Raw genomic sequence first — 24,411 nt, forward strand, 5'->3', positions numbered from 1 at the left:
CTTGTTCAACCTCCTTTGAGGTGTATCCTGGGCTTCTCCCCCTTTCTGTTGATCTAAAATGCGTTTTAGAGTTTGATGTGTTCTTTCTATTATTCCTTGACTCGTGGGGGAGTAGGGAATGCCAAATGTATGGCGGACACCCCAGTCATTTAAGAATGAAGCTAATTCTTGTGAAACATATAGAGGACCGTTATCAGTTTTAATTTCTTGCGGGATACCCAAATAGGAAAAAGCTTGTGAAAAATGCTGGCAAGCATGCTTAGCTGTTTCTCCTGTATGTACAGAAGCAAAGACTGCATTTGAGAATATATCGACAGAGACATGGATATTTTTAAGTTTTCCAAAAGAGGGGTACTTAGTAACATCTGTCTGCCATTTCTGCAAGCTCTCCAACCCCCGTGGGTTGGTGGCTCCTGAGGGGGGGACAGGTTGAACAAGCTGACAGTTTGGGCAAGCTCGTACAATATTCTGAGCTTGCTCTAAGGTAATGTGAAAATCTCGTTTGATTGCCTGTGCATTTTGGTGAAAGAACGCATGACTCAATTTGGCTTGTTTAATAGTGTTAGGCAAGGTAGTTGCAGCAAACACCGAGGTAGGATTTTCGATGTCTGCTGCAACTTCTCCATCAGATGCTCCTGATGCCAATGCATCAGCTCGTGCATTTCCTTCTGCCATAAATCCTGGAAGACCAGAATGAGCTCTAATGTGGGAAACAAAATAGGGATTAGTTCTGTGTGATAAAATTTGGTAGAGACAGGTGAGCCAAAGACACAATTTGTCGTTGTTCACATCCTTTAGAACAGATCCTTCAATCCTCTTAATAATATTAGCAACATATGCTGAATCAGTGATTAGGTTGAAAGGTTCTGGAAAGAGCTGAAAAGCTCTTACAACAGCTGCCAATTCAACAATTTGAGGAGAACCTTCAACTTTTTGAACATCTTGTTTCCAGACTTTAGTGTCTTTATCTTGCCATGTAACCACAGAATTGTGTGTCCGCCCTGACCCATCACTGAAGATAGTGACTGCATCTAAAGGCTCTTCACTGATTAGGGGTTTTTCTTTGTAGCATAATTTAGCTTTGATTATTTCGTGTGCCGGATAATGAATAGAGCAAGTGCCTGGAAAATCGAGCAAGGCATACAGCAGGTCCTCTGATTTTGGCAATGCCCAATCAAAATAGGTTTTAATCATGGGCAAATAGATAATCGCAAATTCACAACCTGCTATTGAAAGAAGCCTTGCTCTGCCTTTGATGATGATTTGAGACATCATTTCTAAAGGTGTGAGGATTGTCTTTGGCGACCTGTGAGAAAGAAAAACCCATTCAATTATTAACAGCGGATCTTTTTGAGAGGAATCCCATTGAAAAATGAGACCGTACAATCTCAGCTTTTCTCCTAAAACCGCAAGGAAAAAGGGTTTATCAGGAATACAGCGATGTGCCTGCCTGTTCTGTAGAGCTTCGGTAATTTTTTCCAGGGCCTTGCAAGATTCAGGAGTGAGAAATCTAGGGGTTTTAATATCATTGTCTCCTTTCAACAAATCAAAGAGTGGAGCAAGTTCATCATTAGTGATTCCCAGTACAGGCCTGACCCAATTGATTTCTCCTGAAAGCAGTTGTAAGTCCTGCAAAGTGTGAACATCAGTTAGGATTTGTATTTTTTGAGGTGTAATAGACTGTTCTGTTAGTTTCCAACCCAGATATTTCCAGGGAGCAGTCTCTTGTATTTTTGATTCAGAGATCACCAGTCCAGCCTTTTTGATTTCAGCAACAACACTGTCACGAGTTTCTTCCATTTGTTTTTGTGTTGACGCTGCGATGAGCAAATCATCCATGTAGTGGATAATAACTGATTGCGGGAATTGCTCACGGACTGGGGACAATGCACGGGCTACGAAATGTTGGCAAATAGTCGGTGAGTTCTTCATGCCTTGAGGCAAAACTAGCAAATTATACCTTTGAAGTGGTTCCTGCAGGTTTGTACTTGGAACAGAAAAGGCAAAACGAGGAGCATCATCTGGATGCAGTGGGATGTTGAAGAAACAGTCTTTTAGATCGATAATTACAAGTGGCCTATTTCTTGGGATCATAGAAAGGTTGGGCAGGCCAGGTTGGAGAGGGCCCATGTCCTCAATTACTGCATTAATCTTTCTGAGATCATGTAACAATTGCCAGGTGTCAGAAGTTTTTTTATGGATCACAAACACAGGTGAGTTCCAGGGACTGTTGGTAGGTTTAATATGGCCTTTTTGCAGTTGTTCAGCCACTAGTTTTTTGAGGGCACTCAGCTTATGATCTGGTAGGGACCACTGGTCGACCCAGACAGGGGTGTCAGTTTTCCAGGTCAGTTTTAAAGTGCTGAGTGCTTTAGTGGCCCCTATGAAAAATCCAGTTCAATTTTGGCTCCCCATTCAGAAAGCAAATCTCTTCTCCCCACTGTGATGGGTTTTTGCACTACATAGGGACAGATCAATGCTTTTTTCCCTTGCGGTCCTGTAATACTGATTACAGATTCGCTTTGCAAGCATGGAGTGACACCTCCAATGCCTGTGAGAGCGCCTGGGGGGGTTATTAATTTCCAACCTGTTGGCCAACGATAATAAGAGATAACAGAAACATCTGCCCCCATATCAATCATCCCCTTGATATTAACTTGAATCCCACCATTTGACAATTCACAAGTTAGCATTGGTCCTTCTTGACTTATGTGTTGAACCCATAGAACCTCAGGATTTTCGGGAGCAACTGAGAAACAGCGTGGTGGCATTTGCTCCGCAGTTCCCATGGATAGTGCTATGGCAATAGCTATAGGGGTTCTAGGTGGGATATAAAATGGGGGATGGCAGGCATTGGCTAGCACAAGTGATTCTTCATTGCAGTTAACAGATATTACGCAGGGCAAAACAAGCAGTCCCAGGATGCCATTTCTCTCTTTACCAATAACCAAAAAATCTTGTCTATTTTGTGAAGTCCCAGTAGTTCCTGTTGAAATATAGTCATAGCCATTATCTTTTAAAAAGGCTGTTGGCTTGCAGGTTGCCAGAGTGCGCCGGGACCCAGGGGGTAGCAGGCCTGGGTCATTGCTTGGGATTGCGCTGATGGTGAAGCGAAGGGCATCTGAGTCGGGGTATTCGCAAATTTTACCTTGGGTGCTTGGGGTGCCGCTACTTGTTTCGTCACGCGATGGCATTGCGCGCTCATATTGGAGTTTTTTGGACTATGTTTTCCACTTTGTCCTGGGTTGAGGTGTATTCTATTACCATCCTCATGAGCAGTGGAAATCAGGTGGGGCAGTGTTTCCTTGCCTCCTCCCCCCAGACTATCTTGCTGTTAATGGCCCATCATTGTCCTGCTGCATGACTCAGAGATAACTCCCTCTGGACTATCTTCTGTTAATGAGCCTAATCAACACTTGGCCTCATGACTCATTACCCTATTGTGAGATGCTCCACCCAGAGGGAGGAACCAAGCATCCCATCGTGGATATAATCTGGGACTCTAAACACCAGAGACACTCTTTCCACTGGATTTCCAGAGGACAGGAACCCCACAGCCACCACTGGACTTTCTGAGGAAGAGCAGACCCCTTCTACTACAGGATCACCACTTCAGAGGACTGCAGCCACCACCCTGTCTAACAGGGACTCAGGTTGTATCTTGACTCTGTCAGTGTTTCCTTTTACTTTCCTTCCCTTTCCTTTAATTTCCATTAAATTGTTATTCTGACTTGGTGGCTCCCACTGGTTTGTTTTCAAACTAGCACATAATTTGGCGCCCAATGTGTGGCCCGACTGCTGAGAAAAGTCAGAATTACAATTTTGTATTGTAGAAGCCACCTACTCACTATGATGCTCAACATGCTTACATGGGTCTTGTACCTAGCTCTCTATATTTTTCCGCACATGGGGAACTATCTGCCGATTGTAATGCTCCTGTGTAGACCAGGGTATGGTATAAAATTTGCTTTATTAGTCTATTATGCCTACTGCATGATAACCTCCGAGACAATGAACATAATTCGGAATATATACTCAACTTTGTCTGCTTGTCCTACTTTAGGCTGCTACATCTGGGGCCTCAACAATCATACCCAGCCCCTGGGGGGAGGATTAAAGAATGGTTTTTTCCAGCCTTTCAGACCGGACACAACAGTTTTTGAAAATATTGAGTTCCCTGTGGATGTTAAGGATGGCATAATCTTCTTGTCAGTTCTTTTCTCTTTTTTCTCCATGACCTGCACTGTGTACACCATGCTTAGGATCAGAGCTATGGCACAGCATCCTCAGGATGAGAGGAAAAAAAGGAGCCGAGCAACAAGCACCATGTCTACACAGATTGTTGCAAAGAAGAAAGGAACCAAAAGCAAAGTGACAGCATCCATCTCTACTCAGACTGTCACAGAGGAGAAAGAACCCAGACCCAAGACCACAGCGTCCATGTCCACGCAGACTGTCACAGAGGAGAAAGAACCCAGTCGCAAGACCACAGCGTCCATGTACATGCAGACTGTCACAGAGGAGAAAGAACCCAGACACAAGACCACAGCGTCCATGTCCACTCAGACTGTTACAGAGGAGGAAAAACCAAAGGAGCTGTAAGCATCTCTACACAAACTGTCACTGAACCAGAACAGCCTAAACCGATTGCAGTTGCCCCCGTTCAGAAGAAGAAATCAAAAAGCAAGTCAGTCCGCATAGTGACTGACGGGGATGCAGTAGAAGAGGCAGAGCCAGAGATCATCACTCGGTCACTATCCCTGGGTGAGCTGCGTGACCTGCAGAGGGAATTCACCCGCCAGACAAATGAGTCCATCCTGACCTGGCTGCTCCACATTTGGGACGCTGCAGCCAATGCCACCATTCTGGACGGAAGTGAGGCCAGGCAGCTGGGATCGCTGTCCCGGGATGTGGTCATTGACCAGGGGATCGGGAGAACCCAAGAAACTCTCAGCCTCTGGCGGCGACTGCTTACAAGTGTAAGGGACAGGTACCTTTGTAAAGAAGACCTCCAGGTGCACCAAGGGAAATGGAGCACAATGGAACAAGGTATCCGGTGCCTGAGGGAATTGGCTGTGTTGGAGATCATTTTCTCAGAAGACGAGAGATTTCCTAAGAGCCCAGATGGTGTCCAGTGCACATCACAGATGTGGTTGAGGTTCGCACGTCTGGGACCAGAGATGTACTCCCGTTACCTGGCAACGCTGCAATGGAGGGAAGGTGAGGACAGGGTGGGCGTCTTGGTGAACAAGCTGAGGATTTACGAGGACACCGTCACAGCCCCGTTTCGCACCCATGTCTCATCCGTGGAAACAAGGCTGGCTGAGCAAGTCCAGAGCTTGATTGAAGAAGGCCATCAGAAATTGAAAAAGGAACTTAAGGAAGAGATTTACCAGATCTCGCCAGAACCAACAAGAGTCTCTGCCATTAGGAGCTGGCGTCCCCCAACCAGGGAGAGAGGATACACCCCACGAGGTAATCTCTGGTTTTTCCTTCAGGAACATGAAGAAGACATGAGTAAGTGGCATGGAAAACCCACCTCCTCCTTAGCAGCCAGGGTATGTGAACTAAAAAGAGGGACAACTACCACAAGAAGCGCATCTAGAGTCAACATTGCTCTGGTCTCTCGCACACAGAACTCCAGACGGTATAGGAATGATAATATGACCGATCCTCTTGAGGGGACCTCAGGAACGTATTCACCAGAAGGGAGCAACATGCAACATGACCAGGAATAGAGGGGCCCTGCCTCTAGCCAGGTAGAGGAAAGGGATAATCGGGTCTTTTGGACTGTGTGGGTCCGATGGCCTGGCACATCTGACCCACAAAAATACACGGCTTTGGTTGACACTGGCCCTCAATGTACTCTGATGCCATCAAAATATGTGGGAACAGAACCCATTTCTATTTGTGGGGTGACAGGAGGATCCCAGCAGCTGACTGTACTGGAAGCTGAAGTGAGTTTAACTGGGAACGAGTGGCAGAAACACCCCATCATGACTGGCCCGGAGGCCCCGTGCATTCTCGGCATAGACTATCTCAGAAATGGATATTTCAAGGACCCAAAAGGACATCGTTGGGCTTTTGGGATAGCTGCTGTGGAGACCGAAGATATCAGACAACTGAGTACATTGCCTGGCCTCTCAGATGACCCCTCTGCCGTGGGACTGCTAAGAGTTGAAGAAGAACAGGTACCAATCGCCACAGCAACAGTGCACCGTTGCCAATACCGCACCGACAGAGACTCTGTGGTTCCCATCCATGAGATGATTCACAAATTGGAGAGCCAAGGGGTGGTCAGCAAGGCCCATTCACCTTTCAACAGCCCTATATGGCCAGTGCGTAAGTCCGGCGGAGAGTGGAGACTGACAGTGGACTACCGTGGCCTGAATGAAGTCACACCACCATTAAGTGCTGCTGTGCCGGACATGTTGGAACTTCAGTACGAGCTGGAGTCGAAAGCAGCGAAGTGGTATGCCACTATTGACATTGCTAATGCCTTCTTCTCCATTCCTTTGGCAGCAGAATGCAGGCCCCAGTTTGCTTTCACTTGGAGGCGTGTGCAATACTCCTGGAACCGACTGCCCCAGGGGTGGAAGCACAGTCCCACCATTTGCCATGGACTGATCCAGACTGCATTGGAAAAGGGTGAGGCCCCAGAACATCTGCAATACATCGATGACATCATCGTGTGGGGAAACACAGCAAAGGAAGTGTTTGAGAAAGGAGAGAAAATAATCCAGATTCTCCTGGAAGCCGGCTTTGCCATCAAGAAGAGCAAAGTCAAGGGACCTGCCCAAGAGATCCAGTTCCTGGGAGTAAAGTGGCAAGATGGACGACGTCAGATTCCCACTGAGGTCATCAACAAGATCCCTGCAATGTCTCCACCGACCAGCAAGAAGGAGACACAAGCTTTCCTAGGCGCCATAGGTTTCTGGAGAATGCACATTCCTGAATACAGCCAGATTGTGAGCCCTCTCTACCTGGTTACCCGCAAGAAGAACGATTTCCACTGGGGCCCTGAACAGCAGCAAGCCTTCGCCCAGATCAAGCAGGAAATCGCTCATGCCGTAGCCCTTGGCCCAGTCAGGACGGGACCAGAGGTGAAGAACGTGCTCTACTCTGCAGCCGGGAGCCATGGTCTGTCCTGGAGCCTCTGGCAGAAGGTGCCTGGTGAGACTTGGGGCCGACCACTGGGATTCTGGAGCCGAAGCTACAGAGGATCTGAAGCCAACTACACTCCCACAAAGAAGGAAATCTTGGCTGCCTATGAAGGAGTCCAAGCTGCCTCAGAGGTAATTGGCACAGAGGCACAACTCCTCCTGGCACCCCGACTACCAGTGCTGGGGTGGATGTTCAAGGGAAAGGTTCCTTCCACGCATCACGCCACCGACACCACATGGAGCAAATGGATTGCTCTCATCACACAGCGTGCCCGTATTGGAAACCTGAATCGCCCTGGGATTCTGGAAATTATAGCAAACTGGCCTGAAGGTGAGACTTTTGGATTATGTTCTGAAGAAGAGGAAGAGCAAGTGACTCGTGCTGAGGAAGCCCCACCATATAATGAGCTACCGCAGACTGAAAGACGTTATGCCCTCTTCACTGATGGTTCCTGCCGAATTGTAGGCGCTAACCGGAAGTGGAAAGCTGCAGTATGGCGCCCCACACGACAAGTTGCACAAGCTACCGAGGGACAAGGTGGATCAAGTCAGGTTGCAGAGCTTAAAGCCGTCCAGCTGGCTTTGGATATTGCTGAACGAGAGAAGTGGCCGAGGCTCTATCTCTACACCGACTCGTGGATGGTAGCTAATGCTCTGTGGGGATGGCTGGTTCGCTGGAGAAAAGCCAACTGGCAGCGCAGAGGAAAACCAGTCTGGGCCGCCGAGATTTGGCAGGACATCGCCGCCCGAGTAGAGAAGCTGACCATGAAGGTTCGACACGTGGATGCGCACGTACCCAAGAGTCGGGCTAATGAAGAACATCGCAACAACGAGCAGGTGGACCGAGCTGCCAAGGTGAAAGTATCACAGGTGGATCTGGACTGGCAGCACAAGGGAGAATTATTCCTAGCTCGTTGGGCCCATGATGCCTCTGGTCATCAGGGGAGAGATGCAACATACCGATGGGCCCATGACCGAGAGGTGGACCTTACCATGGACAGCGTTTCACAGGTCATCCACAATTGTGAGACCTGTGCTGCAATCAAACAGGCCAAGCGGGCGAAGCCTCTGTGGTACGGTGGACGATGGTCAAAGTACAGGTATGGGGAAGCCTGGCAAGTTGATTACATCACCGTTCCCCAAACCCACCAAGGCAAGCGCTACGTGTTGACCATGGTTGAAGCAACCACTGGATGGCTGGAGACCTACCCTGTGCCTCATGCTACAGCCCGGAACACCATCTTGGGCCTGGAAAAGCAAGTCCTGTGGAGACATGGCACCCCTGACAGGATCGAGTCAGACAACGGGACTCATTTTAAGAACAGCCTCATCAACACCTGGGCCAGAGAACACGGTATCGAATGGATATATCACATTCCTTATCATGCACCAGCTGCCGGAAAAGTTGAACGCTGCAATGGACTACTTAAAACCACCCTAAAGGCACTTGGTGGGGGGACCTTCAAAAATTGGGAAGTGAACTTAGCAAAGGCCACCTGGATGGTCAATACCCGAGGGTCCATCAATCGAGCTGGTCCTGCCGAGTCTGAACCCTTGCACACAGTGGATGGAGATAGAGTCCCTGTGGTACACCTGAGAGGTATTTTAGGAAAGACTGTTTGGATTAATCCCACCTCAGGCAAAGGCAAACCCATCCGTGGGATTGTTTTTGCTCAAGGACCTGGTTGCACTTGGTGGGTAATGCAGAAAGATGGGGAAACCCGTTGTGTACCACAGGGAGACCTAATCTTAGGTGAGAACTGTGTGTAGGGTTTCATTGTACATGTGTGTATATGTATATATGTATGTATGTATGTATGTATGTATGTATGTATATGCATGTGTATGTATATATATATATGTGTATGTGTGTTTAGAGTTTAAGAAGGTATTGATTTGGGATGATGTAGATGGTAATAGAATAAGGGGTGGATAATGTCCTGGGTTGAGGTGTATTCTATTACCATCCTCATGAGCAGTGGAAATCAGGTGGGGCAGTGTTTCCTTGCCTCCTCCCCCCAGACTATCTTGCTGTTAATGGCCCATCATTGTCCTGCTGCATGACTCAGAGATAACTCCCTCTGGACTATCTTCTGTTAATGAGCCTAATCAACACTTGGCCTCATGACTCATTACCCTATTGTGAGATGCTCCACCCAGAGGGAGGAACCAAGCATCCCATCGTGGATATAATCTGGGACTCTAAACACCAGAGACACTCTTTCCACTGGATTTCCAGAGGACAGGAACCCCACAGCCACCACTGGACTTTCTGAGGAAGAGCAGACCCCTTCTACTACAGGATCACCACTTCAGAGGACTGCAGCCACCACCCTGTCTAACAGGGACTCAGGTTGTATCTTGACTCTGTCAGTGTTTCCTTTTACTTTCTTTCCCTTTCCTTTAATTTCCATTAAATTGTTATTCTGACTTGGTGGCTCCCACTGGTTTGTTTTCAAACTAGCACACACTTTTATCTTGTCTGGATTGACACTGCCAGGCAAAATGCTTTCCCTTCTTGCAGATAGAGCAGTGATCTGGTGCTTATGCACTCCTTTTGAGTTCTGGGCAGTTCTTCATGATATGGCCGGGTTTTTTACAGAAATAGCAAGGTCCTGAAGTTACCGCAGCTTGCATAACCGCCATAGTGTTTCCTTGTTGCTGGGAGTTCAGATGCAAGGCAGCCAGGATTTCAGTAAGTTTTTGGTCTCGGGCTTCTGCCTGTGCTGCCTGTGCAGCTGCTTGTGCTGTTTGAGCTGTCAGAGCCCTCTCAATTTTTTCTCCTAGAGCTTTTCCAAGTTCATTTGCTTGGATAGTTGCCACCTGCTGTGGACCTCCTATTTTGTTACAGGCATCAATCATCTCAGGCACTGTGGGTCTTTCTTTTCCCAGAGTTTTGATAACTTTTCTACATTCTGCATTGGCATTATTCTCAATAATGTCCCGTATCATTATTGGGCGAGCTATGTCGTCAATGCATTGCCGTTCTGCTGCTTGGATGACCCGGTCCACAAATGTGGTGAATGGTTCAGACAACTCTTGGCTAATGAGTTTATAGGCTTTTTCAAAACTTCCTGCAGGCTGAATTTGCAAGAAGGCTTTGCGAGCCATCTTTTTGATGTAATCTAATGCTGTTTTGGGTAAATTTACTTGATTGTCATTTTGATCATCAGGATGGTCACCAGTCAGCTTAGATAGGACAAGGGTACGAAGGTCTGCATCAGTACTTTGTTTATAAGTGGCTAGCACCCCTGCAAGCAGTCTCTTCCATTTGAGTTCCCATAACATATATTGTGAGTCTGTGAGAATTATGCTAGCAAGATTTTTACAGTCATTTGGTGTAAGTGTATGTCCTTCTAGGGTACTTTTCAGCAGCTGCTTAAAATATGGGGAACAGATACCACTGTCCTTTATTGCTTTCCGCAGCTCTTTAATCTCATGGTGTGGGATAGCTTGCCATGTTCTAGGTCCACCAGCTTGCTGGCTGAATAGTACAGGCATAGCTAGAGGATTCAGATTTTCCTCTTTGCAAATCTGGCGTCTGACTTCATGCCAGTCTGTTAATTGAAAATTATTAAAACATTTTTGGGAGTTTTCTACTTTTGGGATTAATGCGGGCGAATTTTCAGGGTTTAGTGTCTCATTTTGGGTTGAGAAATCTGTCCCAAACACTGGGGGGATTCCGGAGCTGTTTGGGAATAGACTTAATTCTTTTTCAGAATTGTTTTGTGTTGGGATTATGGGGTTGACATTTGCACGGGCAAGCTTGTTCTCAGTCTGTCCTGTATTTATTAAAGCAGGTGTCCTATTCCACTCTCCCCCTCCTCGTTGCACGGTTTGAGTGCCTGGTTGTGGCTGCGTAGGTGGTTGGTGATACAAAATAGTCCCATTAGGTGCCAGGAGAGCGGAGGGCGATAGCGTGGCTGGGCGGTCGAGGGGATGCGGGCGTGATTCGGTGCTGCTTGGGTTGGCTCCGGGATGCGGCGGCGAAGGCAGGGAGGCAGGCGGCGGAGGGACAGGGCAAGGCGATGCGGGATACGGCTGCTGTGGTGCTGTGTATAAATTCGGCGGCGGCGGAGGCAGCGCAGGGAGTGCAGATGGCTGTATTAAAGGTGAGGTGAAAGCTGGGGGGGGTGGCAGCGGGGCTGCGGAAAGATAACTGCTGTGTGCGGCTAGTCCCGTGAGCAGTGCTGGGGCTGGAGGGGTGTGAGCCAAATGATAGCATTGGTCCGGGGGTTGCAGCGATTGCACATGCGTGGGTTGCGTCATCAGGTCAACGTGGCGGGTTATGATGGTGCCTGTCTGTGTGTCGGGCTCTCCGGGGAGAGCGGGAGGTGGCAGGGCTGCGGAACCAGGGGTTGGGACTGCGGTCGCGGTCGAGGAAGGGGGCAACCGGACGGTCATAGATGCAGGTGGCGGTGGGCCCGAGCTATTGAGCAGTTGAGAAGCGGGAGGCTGCGATGGAGGTGGCGCGACCCGGCCTGGGACCACGGAGGCGAGCGGCGGTGGCAGGGTTGCCCTGTCGGCAGGAGATGATCCCGGGGCTGCGGGAGGCGGGAGGGCCGGCGTGGAGGCGGCAGGAGTATGTTGCGGTGGGGCCATGGCGAACGGTGGGCCAGGCGGTGGCTGGACCGCGGCATGCTGCCGCTGGGAGCTTGCAGGCTGGGCTGGTGTGGGTGCTGGTGCCGCGGTGCCGGGAGACAGGGCTGGAGCAGCGGCAGGCAGGGGAGAGGCCGCAGCCATCTGTGTAGGCCCTGCAGCGCTAGCACCAGGTGGCTCGTGGGGGTGGGGCGCACCGTGTCCCAGCACGGGCGATGTTGTGCCGGGATCGGGGAATGGCGGAGGAAACTGTGAAGACGCAGCAGCGACGGATGCGGGGGGGCCGGCACCGGCGCCGTGTCGGTGGCGGCGAGGGGGACCTGGGGGGCTGGAGGAGGGGTCGCCGCCTGGCTTTGCGGGGGGCCGGCTATAATGGCGGCCACAGCCATAAAAGGCGCGGCTGGGGGAGCGGTAGGACCCGTAGGTGGCAGGGGAGCAGCCGCTGGCCCGGCAGGGCTATCTGCGGGGGGCGGGGCCACCATGACGCCAGCAGCGGGGGGCGGGGTAACAATGAGGGCAGCAGTGGGGGGTGACGGAAACGGTGGGGGGGCACATGGGGGCGGGGGCAAGGGGCGGGGCCGCGATGATACTGGTGGACGGGGTGGGAGGAGCGAAGGGCGGGGCCGCGATGACGCTGGGGGACGGGGTGGGGACCGCGGTAGCCGGGGCAGCAGCGAGGAACGGGATGGCGGGGGCGGGGATGGGGGGAGCGGTGGGGGGGGGTCATATGGTCCGGTGGGCAGGGGTAACGGGTGCTGGGACAGCGAGGGCGGGGGGCAGGGCGGCACGAGTCCGAAGGTACTGGAGCTGCAAGGCGCGGCGGAGAGGCCGGGGCCGTGCCACGTTGCAGGAGCGGGACCCGGCGGGGTGGCTGCTGCGGGCGGCGCCTTTGCGGCAAACAGCTCCACCAGCGCTCTGCAAGCCGGGACCAGCTCCGCGGCAGCCATATCCCGGCAGGAGATATTATTAAAGAGCTTAACCCCAACTGTGTCCCAGAAGTCTCTTGTAAAGACGGCTGAACGGTCAGCATTTGGGAAATTAATCAGAGTCCATTCTAAGAGGTTTTTTAGCTCCTGTTTAGGTAATTGACTTGGACCGGAGCTTAGTAAATACTTAAGTTGCTTATAGAGATCTCTGTCATGGGCACAGTGAGTTTGTCCCATTATTGACCAGTATGATACTCACCTAGATGTCGCAGGGGGCAGGGTCCTTAGTCAGAGGTCCGTCGTGGGGGGCTGGCCAGGCTCTCCACACGGCGCTCAGGACGCTGCTGTTGAGTCCCGCCTCAGAGCTCTGGTTTTAGGCGTCGCTTGGCAACGGCTTTCCGTGCTCAGGACCTCGCAGGTGTGTCTCTACTCAAGAGCTCCAGTGCGGGCGGTGCTGAGCAATACCCACCTGTGCTCGGGCGCGCAGCAGGGTCCCTCCTAAGAGCTCCGGTCGGCACTGCTTAGCAGCGTGGCCGTGCTCGAGGGGTGCCGCGGCAAACTTCCTCAAAGAGCTCCAGGTAGCCGCTGCAAAGCAGTGGCCGTCTGTGCTCGAGGACTGCCAGGCAATTTCCTCCCTCCGAGAGCTCCAGGTGATCGCTACGAGGTAACGGCTCCCTGTGCTCGAGGGCTGCCTCGGCAGAGTTATAGAGCTCCGGCTTTTACGCTGCGCAGCAACGGTATGCCGTGCTCACGACACGTTCCAGGTGGCTATAACTGGTCTTTTAGTTACTGTCCATGGAGAAGTCTCCCACAGGTGGAAAAAGCTGAATCGGGCCTTCAATCACGTTTGGGCGCCAGTCTGTAGAAACTGATCGGGTGGGTTCGGTCGGGCCTGGCTGGAGACGAGAGATCTCTATAAGCAGATCTTTGGAAGCACGCAGTTTATTGCAAAGGGCGTGGGTACAAGGGCACTGCTTAGAGCTGCCAGCTGCAGCTCCAAGCAGGCCCAAGGTGTAAGAGAGAGAGAGAGAGACAGTGAGCGAGAGAGCTAAGAGCAAGAGCAAGAGGCTAAGAGAGTTAAGAGCGTAAGAGAGACGAATTAAGAGAGTAAAGAGCTAAGACCTAAGAGACAGCGAGGCCCTTGTTACAATACAATAAATCATCTTCTGTACTGAATATTCTAATTCTCACTAGCCAATCTAATACAAGGTACAAATCCTATAGCATTTACATACAGCCTATAAGAGTTATTGCATTACCATAGAGTGTTACATTTTAACTTCTAAAAACTACTCCTTGGACCCCTTCTGCTGAGCTAGTAGGGTCTGCTCTGACCCTTGGACCTGTCTGCAAGCAGAGGGTATTGTCTAATCAAGAGGGGATTACCTTCAGCTGGCTATACCATTGTTTTCTAGTTGTTCAGTAACTAAGACTTTATATCTCAAAGGTGGCCTTCATTTCGATGTCGCTTATAGTTTTCATATTCCCAAAATCTTTTGTCAGGCAATCATATTTATAAGGCTTTCCTATTTCATCTTCCCCAACAAAATATTACCGCAGGCCTGGTTCCTATGGTGTATCACCATGTCCCGCAGTCATAGGGAGGAGGAGGAGAGAAGATCCAGCAGGCAGGAATTGTGCAGCAAGATTGATTTGATTAATTATTTTACAAACTCTTTTATAGACTTTTTTCTTCATAGTCTAATTGGACAAAGGACCAGCCACCCCTTGGGGGTGATTGGCTAAAATCCTAAAACATCCATTGTCAAAATATTTTTCTACTATACCATAAACAAGACTTTTCAAGGTTGCAGGTGGTTTGGTTATTTACATAACTCTGCTACCTCTTCTGTGAGAGAGAAAAGTCTCTCACGGACTTAGAAAATAGCAAGAAAATCCTTGCTAGCAGCATTTTTGTACCTCCAGACCCATGCCACAGCAGTTTTGGGAGGACTGTCTTCCCATGGGAGGAAATCACGTTGCAGTCATTTTGGGAGGATTGCTGCTTATGAGATTGGGCCCACACTGGAGAGGTTCACGGAGAACTGTCTCCCATGTGAAGGGACCCCACAGTGCAGCAAGGGAAGGACTCCTCTCCCTAAGCAGTGGAAGAAAACCTTGGGTGACGAACTGACCAAAACCCCCACCCCCCTGTCTCCCTGCGCTCAGTGGGAAGGAGGGAGGGATTGGGGGAAAAAGGTCTTTTTAAGGGCTTATTTTACATCTCATTTTCCTGCTCTGATTTTGTTAGTAATAAATTCACTTTGTACCTTTAAGCGGAGCCTGTTTTGCCTTTGGAGTGTTTTCTCCTGGTCCTTATCTCAATTCATGAACCCTTCGTTAATTTTTCTTCTCCTCTGCCCAGCTGTGGCAGGGGAGGGTGAGCGAATGTCTTTCGTGGGTGCCTGGCATTTGGCCAGTGTCAAACCACAACACTTTTATTACATTGTGGTACCCAAAACTGCACACAATGCTCAAGGTGAGGCCACACAGTGCAAAGTAGAGCAGGACAATCACCTCCCTCGACCAGCTGGCAATGCTTTGCCTGATGCACCCCAGGACACAGCTGCCAGGGCACTTCTGACTCTTATTCAATTTTCCATCAACCAGGACCCCTAGGTCCCTTTCTGCAGCACTGCTTTCCAGCGCCTCATTCCCCAGTCTATCAGTACATCCAGGGTTGCCCCATCCCACGTGCAGAATCTGGCACTTTCCCTTGTTGAACTTCATATGGTTGGCGATTGCCCCGTCCTCTAATTTGTCAGTGGGTCTCTGCAGGGCCTCCCTGCCTTCGAGGGAGTCAACAGCTCCTCCCAGTTTTCTATCCTCTGCAAACTTGCTTAGTATTTCTTCAAGTCCTGCGTCCAAGTCATTAATGAAAATGTTGAAGAGCACAGGGCCTAAGATGGAGCCCTGTGGAATTGCACTAGTGACAGGTCGCCAGTCTGATGTCACCCCATTCACTGTAACCCTTTGTGCCTGACCCGTGAGCCAGTTGCTCACCCATCACATTATGTGTTTAATCCAGCTATGTGCTGGACATTTTGTCCAGAAGGATACTGTGAGAGTATCAAAAGCATTACTGAAATCCAAAAAGATGACATCAACTGGCTTCCCTTGATCAACTAGGTGGGGAACCTTGTCATAAAAGGAAATCAGGTTTGATAAACAGAACTCCCCTCTCATGAAGCTGTGCTGGCTGTGACTGATGACTGTGCTGTCTTTTGTGTGTTTTTCAATACCTCCTAGTGTAATCTTCTCCATAACTTTACCAGGCACTGAAGTGAGACTTTCTCAGAGACTGAAAACAGTTCATGCCTCAAACATTGCTATAAAGTTTTGCTCATTATGAAGAAGCTACAACCAAAGAAGCCTCCCTGAAGACTGGGACTTTGGACTGAAAGTCAAACTGCTCATTAGATAAAGGGAAACCTATTGTTCAATCATCTCAGGCTGAGGGAAAGGTATGCATCCACAAAAGGCCAAAGCCACCAGCTACACTGAGAATCATCCCCTGCTGAGTTTGGGGTGGGGGGAGAGCACAGCTCACAGAAGCCAGATTTATACAGACTCCCCCCCAAGCGAGGGGGGAGGAGGAGGTTTCTGGTGCACTGCAGAACCTCTGGTCAGAGGCAATAAACACCCATCCTCCGATTACACAAACCGGCCCAGCTGTGGAACCCCCAACCCCATTGGCCACATCCATGGGACTTTCATGTGAGAGGCAGCTGAGGGGGTATCATAATCCATCAAAGACCCCCCAAAGTGCTCCCCAGAGGCTTTGCACCACAGGACTGCATGTGATGCAACAGATCCAGAGTCTGCTGTAAGACACTGCCCCCCTTCCCCAGGGGGACATGCCTGGACATTACCACCTGGCTTGAGGGTATATTAACCCATGGGATTCTATGCTTTTTGGGGCGACCTTCACCACCAAGAAGACCAGCTGGAGAGGATCAACAGAACATTGTTGGGATCCACGGAGTGGTGATATTTTCCTTTCACTCTCTTTCTGTCCCCCCCACCTATTTTCTATTTCTTTCTTTCTCTCTGTCTCTCTCTCTCTCTCTCATATTTACTATCAAATAAAACCCATATTATTGTCACTGGCATATGGTCTCGTTTGCACCTTAATTTGGGCAGAGGAATTTCTAAAGAACCTTAATAATTGGATCTTGACAGACTGACAGGCCTGTAGTTTCTGGGGGCCTCCTACTTGCCCTTCTGGAAAATCGGGACAATGTTCACCAGCTTCCAGTCAGCTGGGATCTTTCCAGATTCCCAAGACTGCTCCAAAATCATCGAGAGAGGTTTTGCAATGACATCAGCCAGCTCTTTGAATATTCTCAGATGAATCCCATCAGACCCCATAGATTTGTAGGGATCCAGCTGGAGCAGCAGATCCCCCACAATTTCAAGGTCGACTGGGAGGGTACCATTCTTGCAGTCATGGTCCTCCAGCTCAGGGCACTGAGACCCCCTTGGTCCATCATCCGTGTTGAAGACAGAGGCAAAGAATGCATTAAACACCTCTGCCTTGCCTCTGTCCCTGTTTGTGAAGTGACCATCCTTATCCTGTAATGGGCTGATGGTTTTTTTACACTGCATTTTGCCATTAATTAATTTGAAAAAACTTTTTATTGCCTCCCACAGTTCTGGCACCTTCAACTCCAATTGAGACTTGGCCTCACAAATTTTCTCCCTACAGTGGTGAGCAGCATCTCTGTATTCTTCCCATGTCACCTGGCCTTGCTTCCACTGGGCATACACCTTCCTCTTTTGCCTTATTTCTGGCAGAAGATCCCTGTTCAGCCAAGCTGGCCTTCTGCCTCACCTGCTTGACTTCTGACATTTGGGAATTGCCTGATCCTGTGCCCTTAGGAGGTGATGTTTCAAAAGTGACCAGCACTAATGGACCCCAGCACCTGCAAAAACATTTTCCATGGGGACCTTACTTACTAATTCTCTGTGCAGCCTGAAGTGTGCTCTTCTCATGTCCAGGCACTTTTCCTCCTGTCAACAGAGGTTTTAAACTCAATCGCTTTGTAGTCACTGTGGCCAAGACAGCTGCAAATCTCTGCTCTGTTGACAATCAGGAGATCAAGGAGGGCATCTTTCCGAGTTGGATCCCTTAGGACCTGTTCCATAAAGTTGTCGTCCAGGTTTTTTTGGAATCTTCTGGCCCAGGTTGTACCATCTGTGTGATGCTCCCAGTTAATTTCTGGCAAGCTGAAGTTCCCCCATAAGGACAAGGGCAGTTGACTTGGAAGCATCCCATAGTTCCTCAAAGAATAATTTGTCAGTGTCATTGTCCTGGCTTGGAGATCTATAATAGACTCCCACAATGACATGTGCATTATTTGTTTGCCCCTTGATTCTTACCCAGAAGTTCTCAACTGTGTCATTGTGTCTTGGTTTGAAAGACAGGTGTCTGCTAAGGAAGGCAGAAGCCTCCCTTGGAATGGCAGATGCACCCCCCTTGCCTCTGAGTTATTATAATTTTGAAATCAAGGGACTTTTAGGCAAAGATGTGGAAAATAGGAATAACAGTTCTTTACTATTATATATCTATATGTGTATAACCACTCAAACAAACAGCAATAACTATGGCAGTAACAGCAAACAATCACAAACCCAGTACCAGCCTTCTTGGCTGTCAGGCCCTTTCCCCTTGGGTGCAGTTCTGCTCGCAGCCGGCAGGGGCGCTGGCGGCTCCCAGTGAGCAGGGCAGGTGCGATGGTTTCCCCGCGGCTGCAGGGGGTGCTCCGGAGTGAGCTCAGGGACCATGCAGCACCGGTGCCCTGGGATCCCAGGGAGGGATGGAACAAAGGCTTTACAAACCCCTGGGCAGCCGATCCTGGTGTCTGGCCGGACCCTCAGGAACAGCAGGCTGGAACAGCAGGGACGAGCACAAATCCCAGGGGGCAGACAAGGTGTATCCAAACGGGAAACCCCCTGGAGGTCTGGGCAGGCAGGGCGAGCATGGCTACAACGTAGCAAAGGCTCAAAGCAATGGAGGGCAGGGCGGCCACGGCCCGGCTCCCAGGGGGGCGGGGAAGGCGGGCTTTGGGATCCCGGGGCTTCTCCAGCAGAAGGAAAAGCAGCCGAAGAAAACAGCCTCCCTCTCTGTCCGAACACAGGAGACCAAATTGCCCACACACCCAGGTGAAACAAAAGAGTAGCCAGCTCTTTTGTTTTTCTTAAGTACCCAGCCATTTTCTCCCCTAGCAACACGAATAGGGAAAATTCCTTTAACAGAAAAAGGAAAAAAAACCCTCAAAAAACAAGAGAGCTCCTAAAACCCCAACACATTGCAAACTGTGAGCTCCATACATACCCTTCTATTACATACAGTGCCACCCGTCCGCCTCTTCTGTCCTGCCTATCCCTCCTGAATAGTCTGGAACTGTCCAGCAGGGCACTCCAGTCACAGGACTCATCCCACCAGGTTTCACTTATGCCAATGATGTCAAATCTCTGGGACTGGGCCAAAGCCTCGACCTCCTCTTGTTTGTTCCTCATGCTTCATGCATTAGTGTAGAAACATTTCAGGTGTGGTACATTGTATCCAACACCTTGTGAAGTAGATTGAGGGATCCCATTAGTGCTCCTTTCCTCAAGTTTTGGCACACCATCCCATTGCTCATCATTGGCGAGCTTGGTTTTATCCCTTTCCCCCTTCCAAGCACATTTAAAGCTCTGTCAGCAAGGCCCACTAGCTCTTGTGCTAGAACTCTTTTGCCCCTCTGAGTAGGCGCATCCTGACAGGTGTCAGTAGACCAGGTGTTGAGTAGTTCATCCTGTAGTCAACAAACCCAAAGTTTTTCCCCTGACACCAATCTCGGAGCCATGCATTGTCCTGATGGATCTGCCTATTCCTATCAGTACTATTTGTTGTTACTGGAAGAATCGAGGAAATTACTACCTGTTCTCCTGATCCCTCTACCAATTTTCCCAGGGCCCTGAAGTCTCTTGATTGTCCTTGGACTTCTCTTTGTTATTTTATCACTGCCAGTTTGAACAACCAACAGTGGATAATAATCAGAGGGCCTTACTAGACTGGAGAGTTTTCCAGTGATGTCCCTTATCCGAGCCCCTGGGAGACAGCAGATTTCCCCATGAGTTTTGTCTGGTCTGCATATTGGGCCATCCGTTCCCCTTAGAAAGGAGTCTTCTATTACAATTGCTCTTTTTTTCCTCTTAACAGAGGAGGTCTTGATGCAGGGTAAGGGTGGTGGTGTTTTAGGATGCCCCACTATCCCAGAAGGACCTTCGCCCACCTCATCAGTTGTCTGGTCTTCTAGTTCCAGAGCCTCATACCTGTTGAGCTTTGGAGAAATAGGAAGGAGAAGAGCATCATAAAGCCTGTACATCTTCTATAGAGCCACCGTCCTGAAGAAAGAGAGGTTTTAAAATTAGATTCTAGTGGGATGTCTGTTTCAACGCCATGTGCAAACCTCCTCTTTCAACCATTTGCAGTCACATCATTAATTCAGCACCATTTACTGCTGCTGTCCTAGAGAAGCTTTTCAATTATCATCCTCTTCCTCACACCCTTGTCCATTATCCCCAGCTTCTCACCCTTATCCAGCACAGCTAATGCTGTGGGCTTTTCAAATTAAGTTTTTTAATTTTGTTTTTCTCTTGTGCATGTCTGGAGGTTTTCAGTAGTTTAGGTTTTAAGGAGGACAGGAAAACTGTCTGTTGTCCTTAGATGTAGGAATATTACAGAAATGGGACTTCTTTTTTTTGCACACATGAAAACTCCAAATATGACCACCTAGGATTATTATAAATATTACTGGAAATGCCGATGTACAGCAGAAAATATCCTGTCCCTGGAAACCGATAAGCTTCAGCTGCTGTTTTTTTAACCTTTTTATAATTACTGGGAAATAATTTCTTGCCCCTTTTAATTTTGCTTTCTCAGGCCCCCTCTGTTCTCGACATCTCTCCTGAAGGGATGGAGAACTCATCAGTGGCATCAGCCTCCTCAGAGGCAGGGAGCAGCCGCTCTCAGGAGATCGAGGAGCTGGAGCGTTTCATTGACAGCTATGTCCTGGAGTACCAGGTCCAGGGGCTGCTGATGGATAAAATTGAGGGGGATGGTGAGAGTGAGAAGACACAGTCCCACATCTTGCAGGTAGGTGGACCATTGTGGGGTGGGAGAGGGTCTGGGGGGTGCTGGTGGCTCACAGCCTGGCTTGGGGATGCACGTTCAGCTTAAGCAGGATGTAGTAAAACACAAGATTTAGGGCAGCTTGCTTGTACAGCTATATATATGAGGTCTCTAACCAGCTGGTAGAGGTCTCCTGCCAACTGGGTTTTGGTTTTTATGGTCTCAAGGTGCATCATTGGAAGTGTTCAAGGTCAGGTTGGATGGGGCTTTGAGCAACCTGGCCTAGTTGAAGGTGTCCCTGCCCATGGCAAGGGGGTTGGAACTAGATGAGCTTTGAAGGTTCCTTCCAACCCAGGCCATTCTAGGATTCTATGAATACATGAAGTCTTTCAGGACATAAGTACTTGACTGATTGATTGATCCAAGTTAAACCAAATCTTCACACAAGAAGACCATCCTACAGACTCCGTTGCCCTCAACATGCTGCATGCAACCATGAAGTTCCTGTAGTCACTACAGTTTACTGTCTTAAAGGATGCATTAAGAAGGAATTATCTCATCTCCCAAAGATATTTTTTCCCATCTCATATCCCAAATTTGGATAAGAAATAATCAGGAATTTTAATTTCTGATTTTCTCTTCCTGATCACTTCTTAGCAAAGCAAGGAATAAACACTCGTATATCCTGAAGCTTGCTGAAGTAACCCTGGTAGAAGCCAGCCTGATTGAAGGTGGCATGTTCCCTCTTAATGAGAGCCAGAGAAAAAATAATGGGTTTAGGGGGAAGGCACTGGACTGAGACCAAGAAAATTGTTTTTAACTGTGAGCTTCTGCTAGCAACTTAATCTTTAATGTTGGGCAAGTTGCTTAATCTCTGCAGTTCTTTTCCTTGTGGCTGTAAAAATGTTTTTCCTGCCTGAGAGAGGATAAATCCACTCACCCATGTGTGTGAGATGCTCAGATGGTACCACATCCCCCGATAACTGCTCTCCATGCTGGGGGAAGGAAGGCAAGGCACACTGTATGCTGCCTCATCCTCCATACCACTCACAGCAGGGCTGAATCCATCACCAGTCTAGAAAATTCCAAGGTGTGGATGTTCCTATGGTGGGGATGTCTCCAACCTTGCTCCCACCAGGAAAGAGAAGAAAGTCAGAGGGAAAATGTAATTTTCTTTTGGCTGTAGACATAATAATAGTTGAGCTGTACCTTGGGAGACCTTTCCAGGCATGTGGTTGCACTCAAAATTGTTAAAGGAGATAGGCATAGGTCTAGCAGAAGGCTCTCAAGCATGATAGCATCATGAGCTTCTCCAGGTAGGTGAGCAGAGGTGGCAGGAGAGTGATGAGCAGCTCTTTAATGAGAGGAGGCTGAGGTCCTCCATCTGTGAGCTAGAACAAGTGCTCCAATAAGGGCAGAGCTGTGTAGGGATCATGGGTGGTTCTATTGGTGGCTCTTCCTCTTATTTTGTGGCCTCATCCATACCTGTCAAGGAGCTCTCAAGTGGTTGTTGCTTGTATGGAATTGACTTCATTTTCTCGACTCATTTGCCTTGGTGATGGCATTCAAGCAGTGAGTCTCTCTGGAGCAGCCAAACACTTCCAGGATGAAAGACCTCAAAAATGGGGTTGGTCACCGATGTTCAGTCTCAACTTTGTTGGTAGGGGTGATAAAATGACTTTAGGATTAAGCAGCATCCTTTATATTTGTCTAATGAAAATTGCTTTTTTAATATATTATGTTTTTCTCAGTATGATGCAGCCCTTCATTTCTTCTAAGGAAAAAACCCAACAAAACAAATTACCCAAAACTGAATTATTTTTGTGGAGGCACCTTGGGGGAAGCTGACCTAAGCAGCTCATGATCCCCTATGTCCGGGAAGTCCCCTGATGTCCATGTCCTTCACCATGGGGCAAAGCTGGTGTGGGAGTAGTGCTGTCATCTGGTGGCATGTCACAGTTGCCACATTTTCTGTTTTGTTTAAAATAAAACCACAGTTTTTCTGGCAGCTCAGGGCTTATATCTGTCCCTGAAGCAAATGGAATTGGGAAAAGCAGAATTTTCCCAACTTTCCATGGAAGACTCCATAGAAAAGAGTTATCAACTCAAGTCACCTTGGTGCATACCACATGCCTGAGATACCAAACACTGATGGAGTCTGCCAAGAAATACTGGGGATGGATTTTATTGCAAAGTATCATTTCAGGTGCCTTCCTGTAGTTGTTCCTGCATCTTCCCTCTGCTTGCCATCAGCAGGTAGAGTGTTTCCAAGCCAAAGCCTTTGGGATCATCCTCTAAAATGAGGGAGTGCTGCACATGTAATGTGATGCCTGTGGCCAGATGGTGTTTGCTGTGTGTTGTGGTCTGACACAGCAGTTTTCTCCAGCCTGGCTATTATTTTACACAATGCCTTTTTTTATCCCTATTACAGTGGACAGCAGATTGTAGTGAGCAGCTTGATGGCAGCTGTTCCCTATCCCAAGGGAAGGTCTCGTCATCTCATGAACACAGTCAGGTAGGGGTTGTGTTTATCTCTTCCTCACCAAACCTTTGCTTTTGTTCTTGTACTGTCTCATCCATCAGCATGGAGCCTGCCCGTGCTACCAACTTTCCCTGTCCCATGGAAGGGGAGATGTGTCCCTCTGTTTGGCATCGGAAAGCTCATTCCTACCCAAACCATGGAAGATGGGCAACATCCCAATGTGAGGATGGGTGCTTTGATCGGGAGCTTATTGCTCTGTGATAAAGGGGAAAAAATATGGAGTGTCTCATTTATTGCTGAAGAGCTTCTTGTGGCCACCTGTGAAAGCAACCTATTTGGAGCATCGAAGCTGACTTGAAAGTATGAGATGTATCTGGGATGAGGAATCTTTGTGTAGATGGGCTTCTTGGTTATATGCCACAGCACAAGGATGGTGTTGTAGGGAAGAGGATTAAATAGCTGAGGGAATGAATTGGGAGAAGCAAAACTGCATGTGCCAAGAACCTGTGTTGGGTGAGCAATGACAGAAGCCAGGTGTAAGTTGGTTTGGGTGGTTGTACGTGGTGTGAACATCAGTGAACAGTATTTACCAAGTGCTGCTGGAGGTGGCTGTCCCTCCTCTGTGTGAGCACTAGCGTGGGAGAGGGTTGGGTAGGGTGTAGGAATGGGTCTGACCATTGTCACCTAGTTAAGGAGCTACTGTGCCACTACGAGGCCATCAACTCTATAAGAACAGTGTTTGCCTGAGGAGATATGAGACTGAGGCGGCTGAGGAAAGGGTGAAGTGGCATTTGCAGTAGCTGTGGCTGATGCATGTGCCACCTGGAGAAGGGGCTTCAGGCTGGTGGTTTTGGTGCTCTTGCCATGCTTGATGTCCTCCAGGCTTCAGTCCCACATGTGGGATCCATTAGAAGAAGCCTGGGAGCCTCTTGCAGGGTGTACAAGAGGCTGCGTCAGTCGGAGCAGTGCTTATTGCAACTTTAATTTTGGGTACAATTTCTTCCTGCACAGACCCATGATGGAAACTGCTTGACTATGGGATGGGGGCTCACGCATCCCCTCCCTGCCATGGGTTTGGATGCAAGGATGCTGGGAATATCTATGCCAACACCTGTACTCAAC

General features: G+C 49.0%; 1 protein-coding gene across 5 annotated transcripts in view; it reads left to right on the forward strand.

The window, feature by feature from the left end:
- The window catches only part of LOC138102788 (CBP80/20-dependent translation initiation factor-like), a 498,226-nt gene that overhangs the window by 47,248 nt on the left and 426,567 nt on the right, over positions 1-24,411 (forward strand). For 3 of the 5 annotated variants that reach the window (XM_069000539.1, XM_069000542.1, XM_069000544.1), the window contains exons 2-3: positions 20,619-20,831; positions 23,239-23,322. In XM_069000539.1, coding sequence (XP_068856640.1) covers positions 20,652-20,831; positions 23,239-23,322 — 264 coding nt within the window. In that variant the 5' untranslated portion in view covers positions 20,619-20,651. Of the gene's footprint in view, positions 1-15,963; positions 16,153-20,618; positions 20,832-23,238; positions 23,323-24,411 lie in introns of all 5 variants that reach the window. The other 2 variants (XM_069000540.1, XM_069000541.1) reach the window with 2 other exon arrangements.

The sequence above is a fragment of the Aphelocoma coerulescens genome, assembly GCF_041296385.1.
Source record: "Aphelocoma coerulescens isolate FSJ_1873_10779 chromosome W unlocalized genomic scaffold, UR_Acoe_1.0 ChrW_unloc_scaf_1, whole genome shotgun sequence".
NCBI classification, from domain to species: Eukaryota; Metazoa; Chordata; class Aves; order Passeriformes; family Corvidae; genus Aphelocoma; species Aphelocoma coerulescens.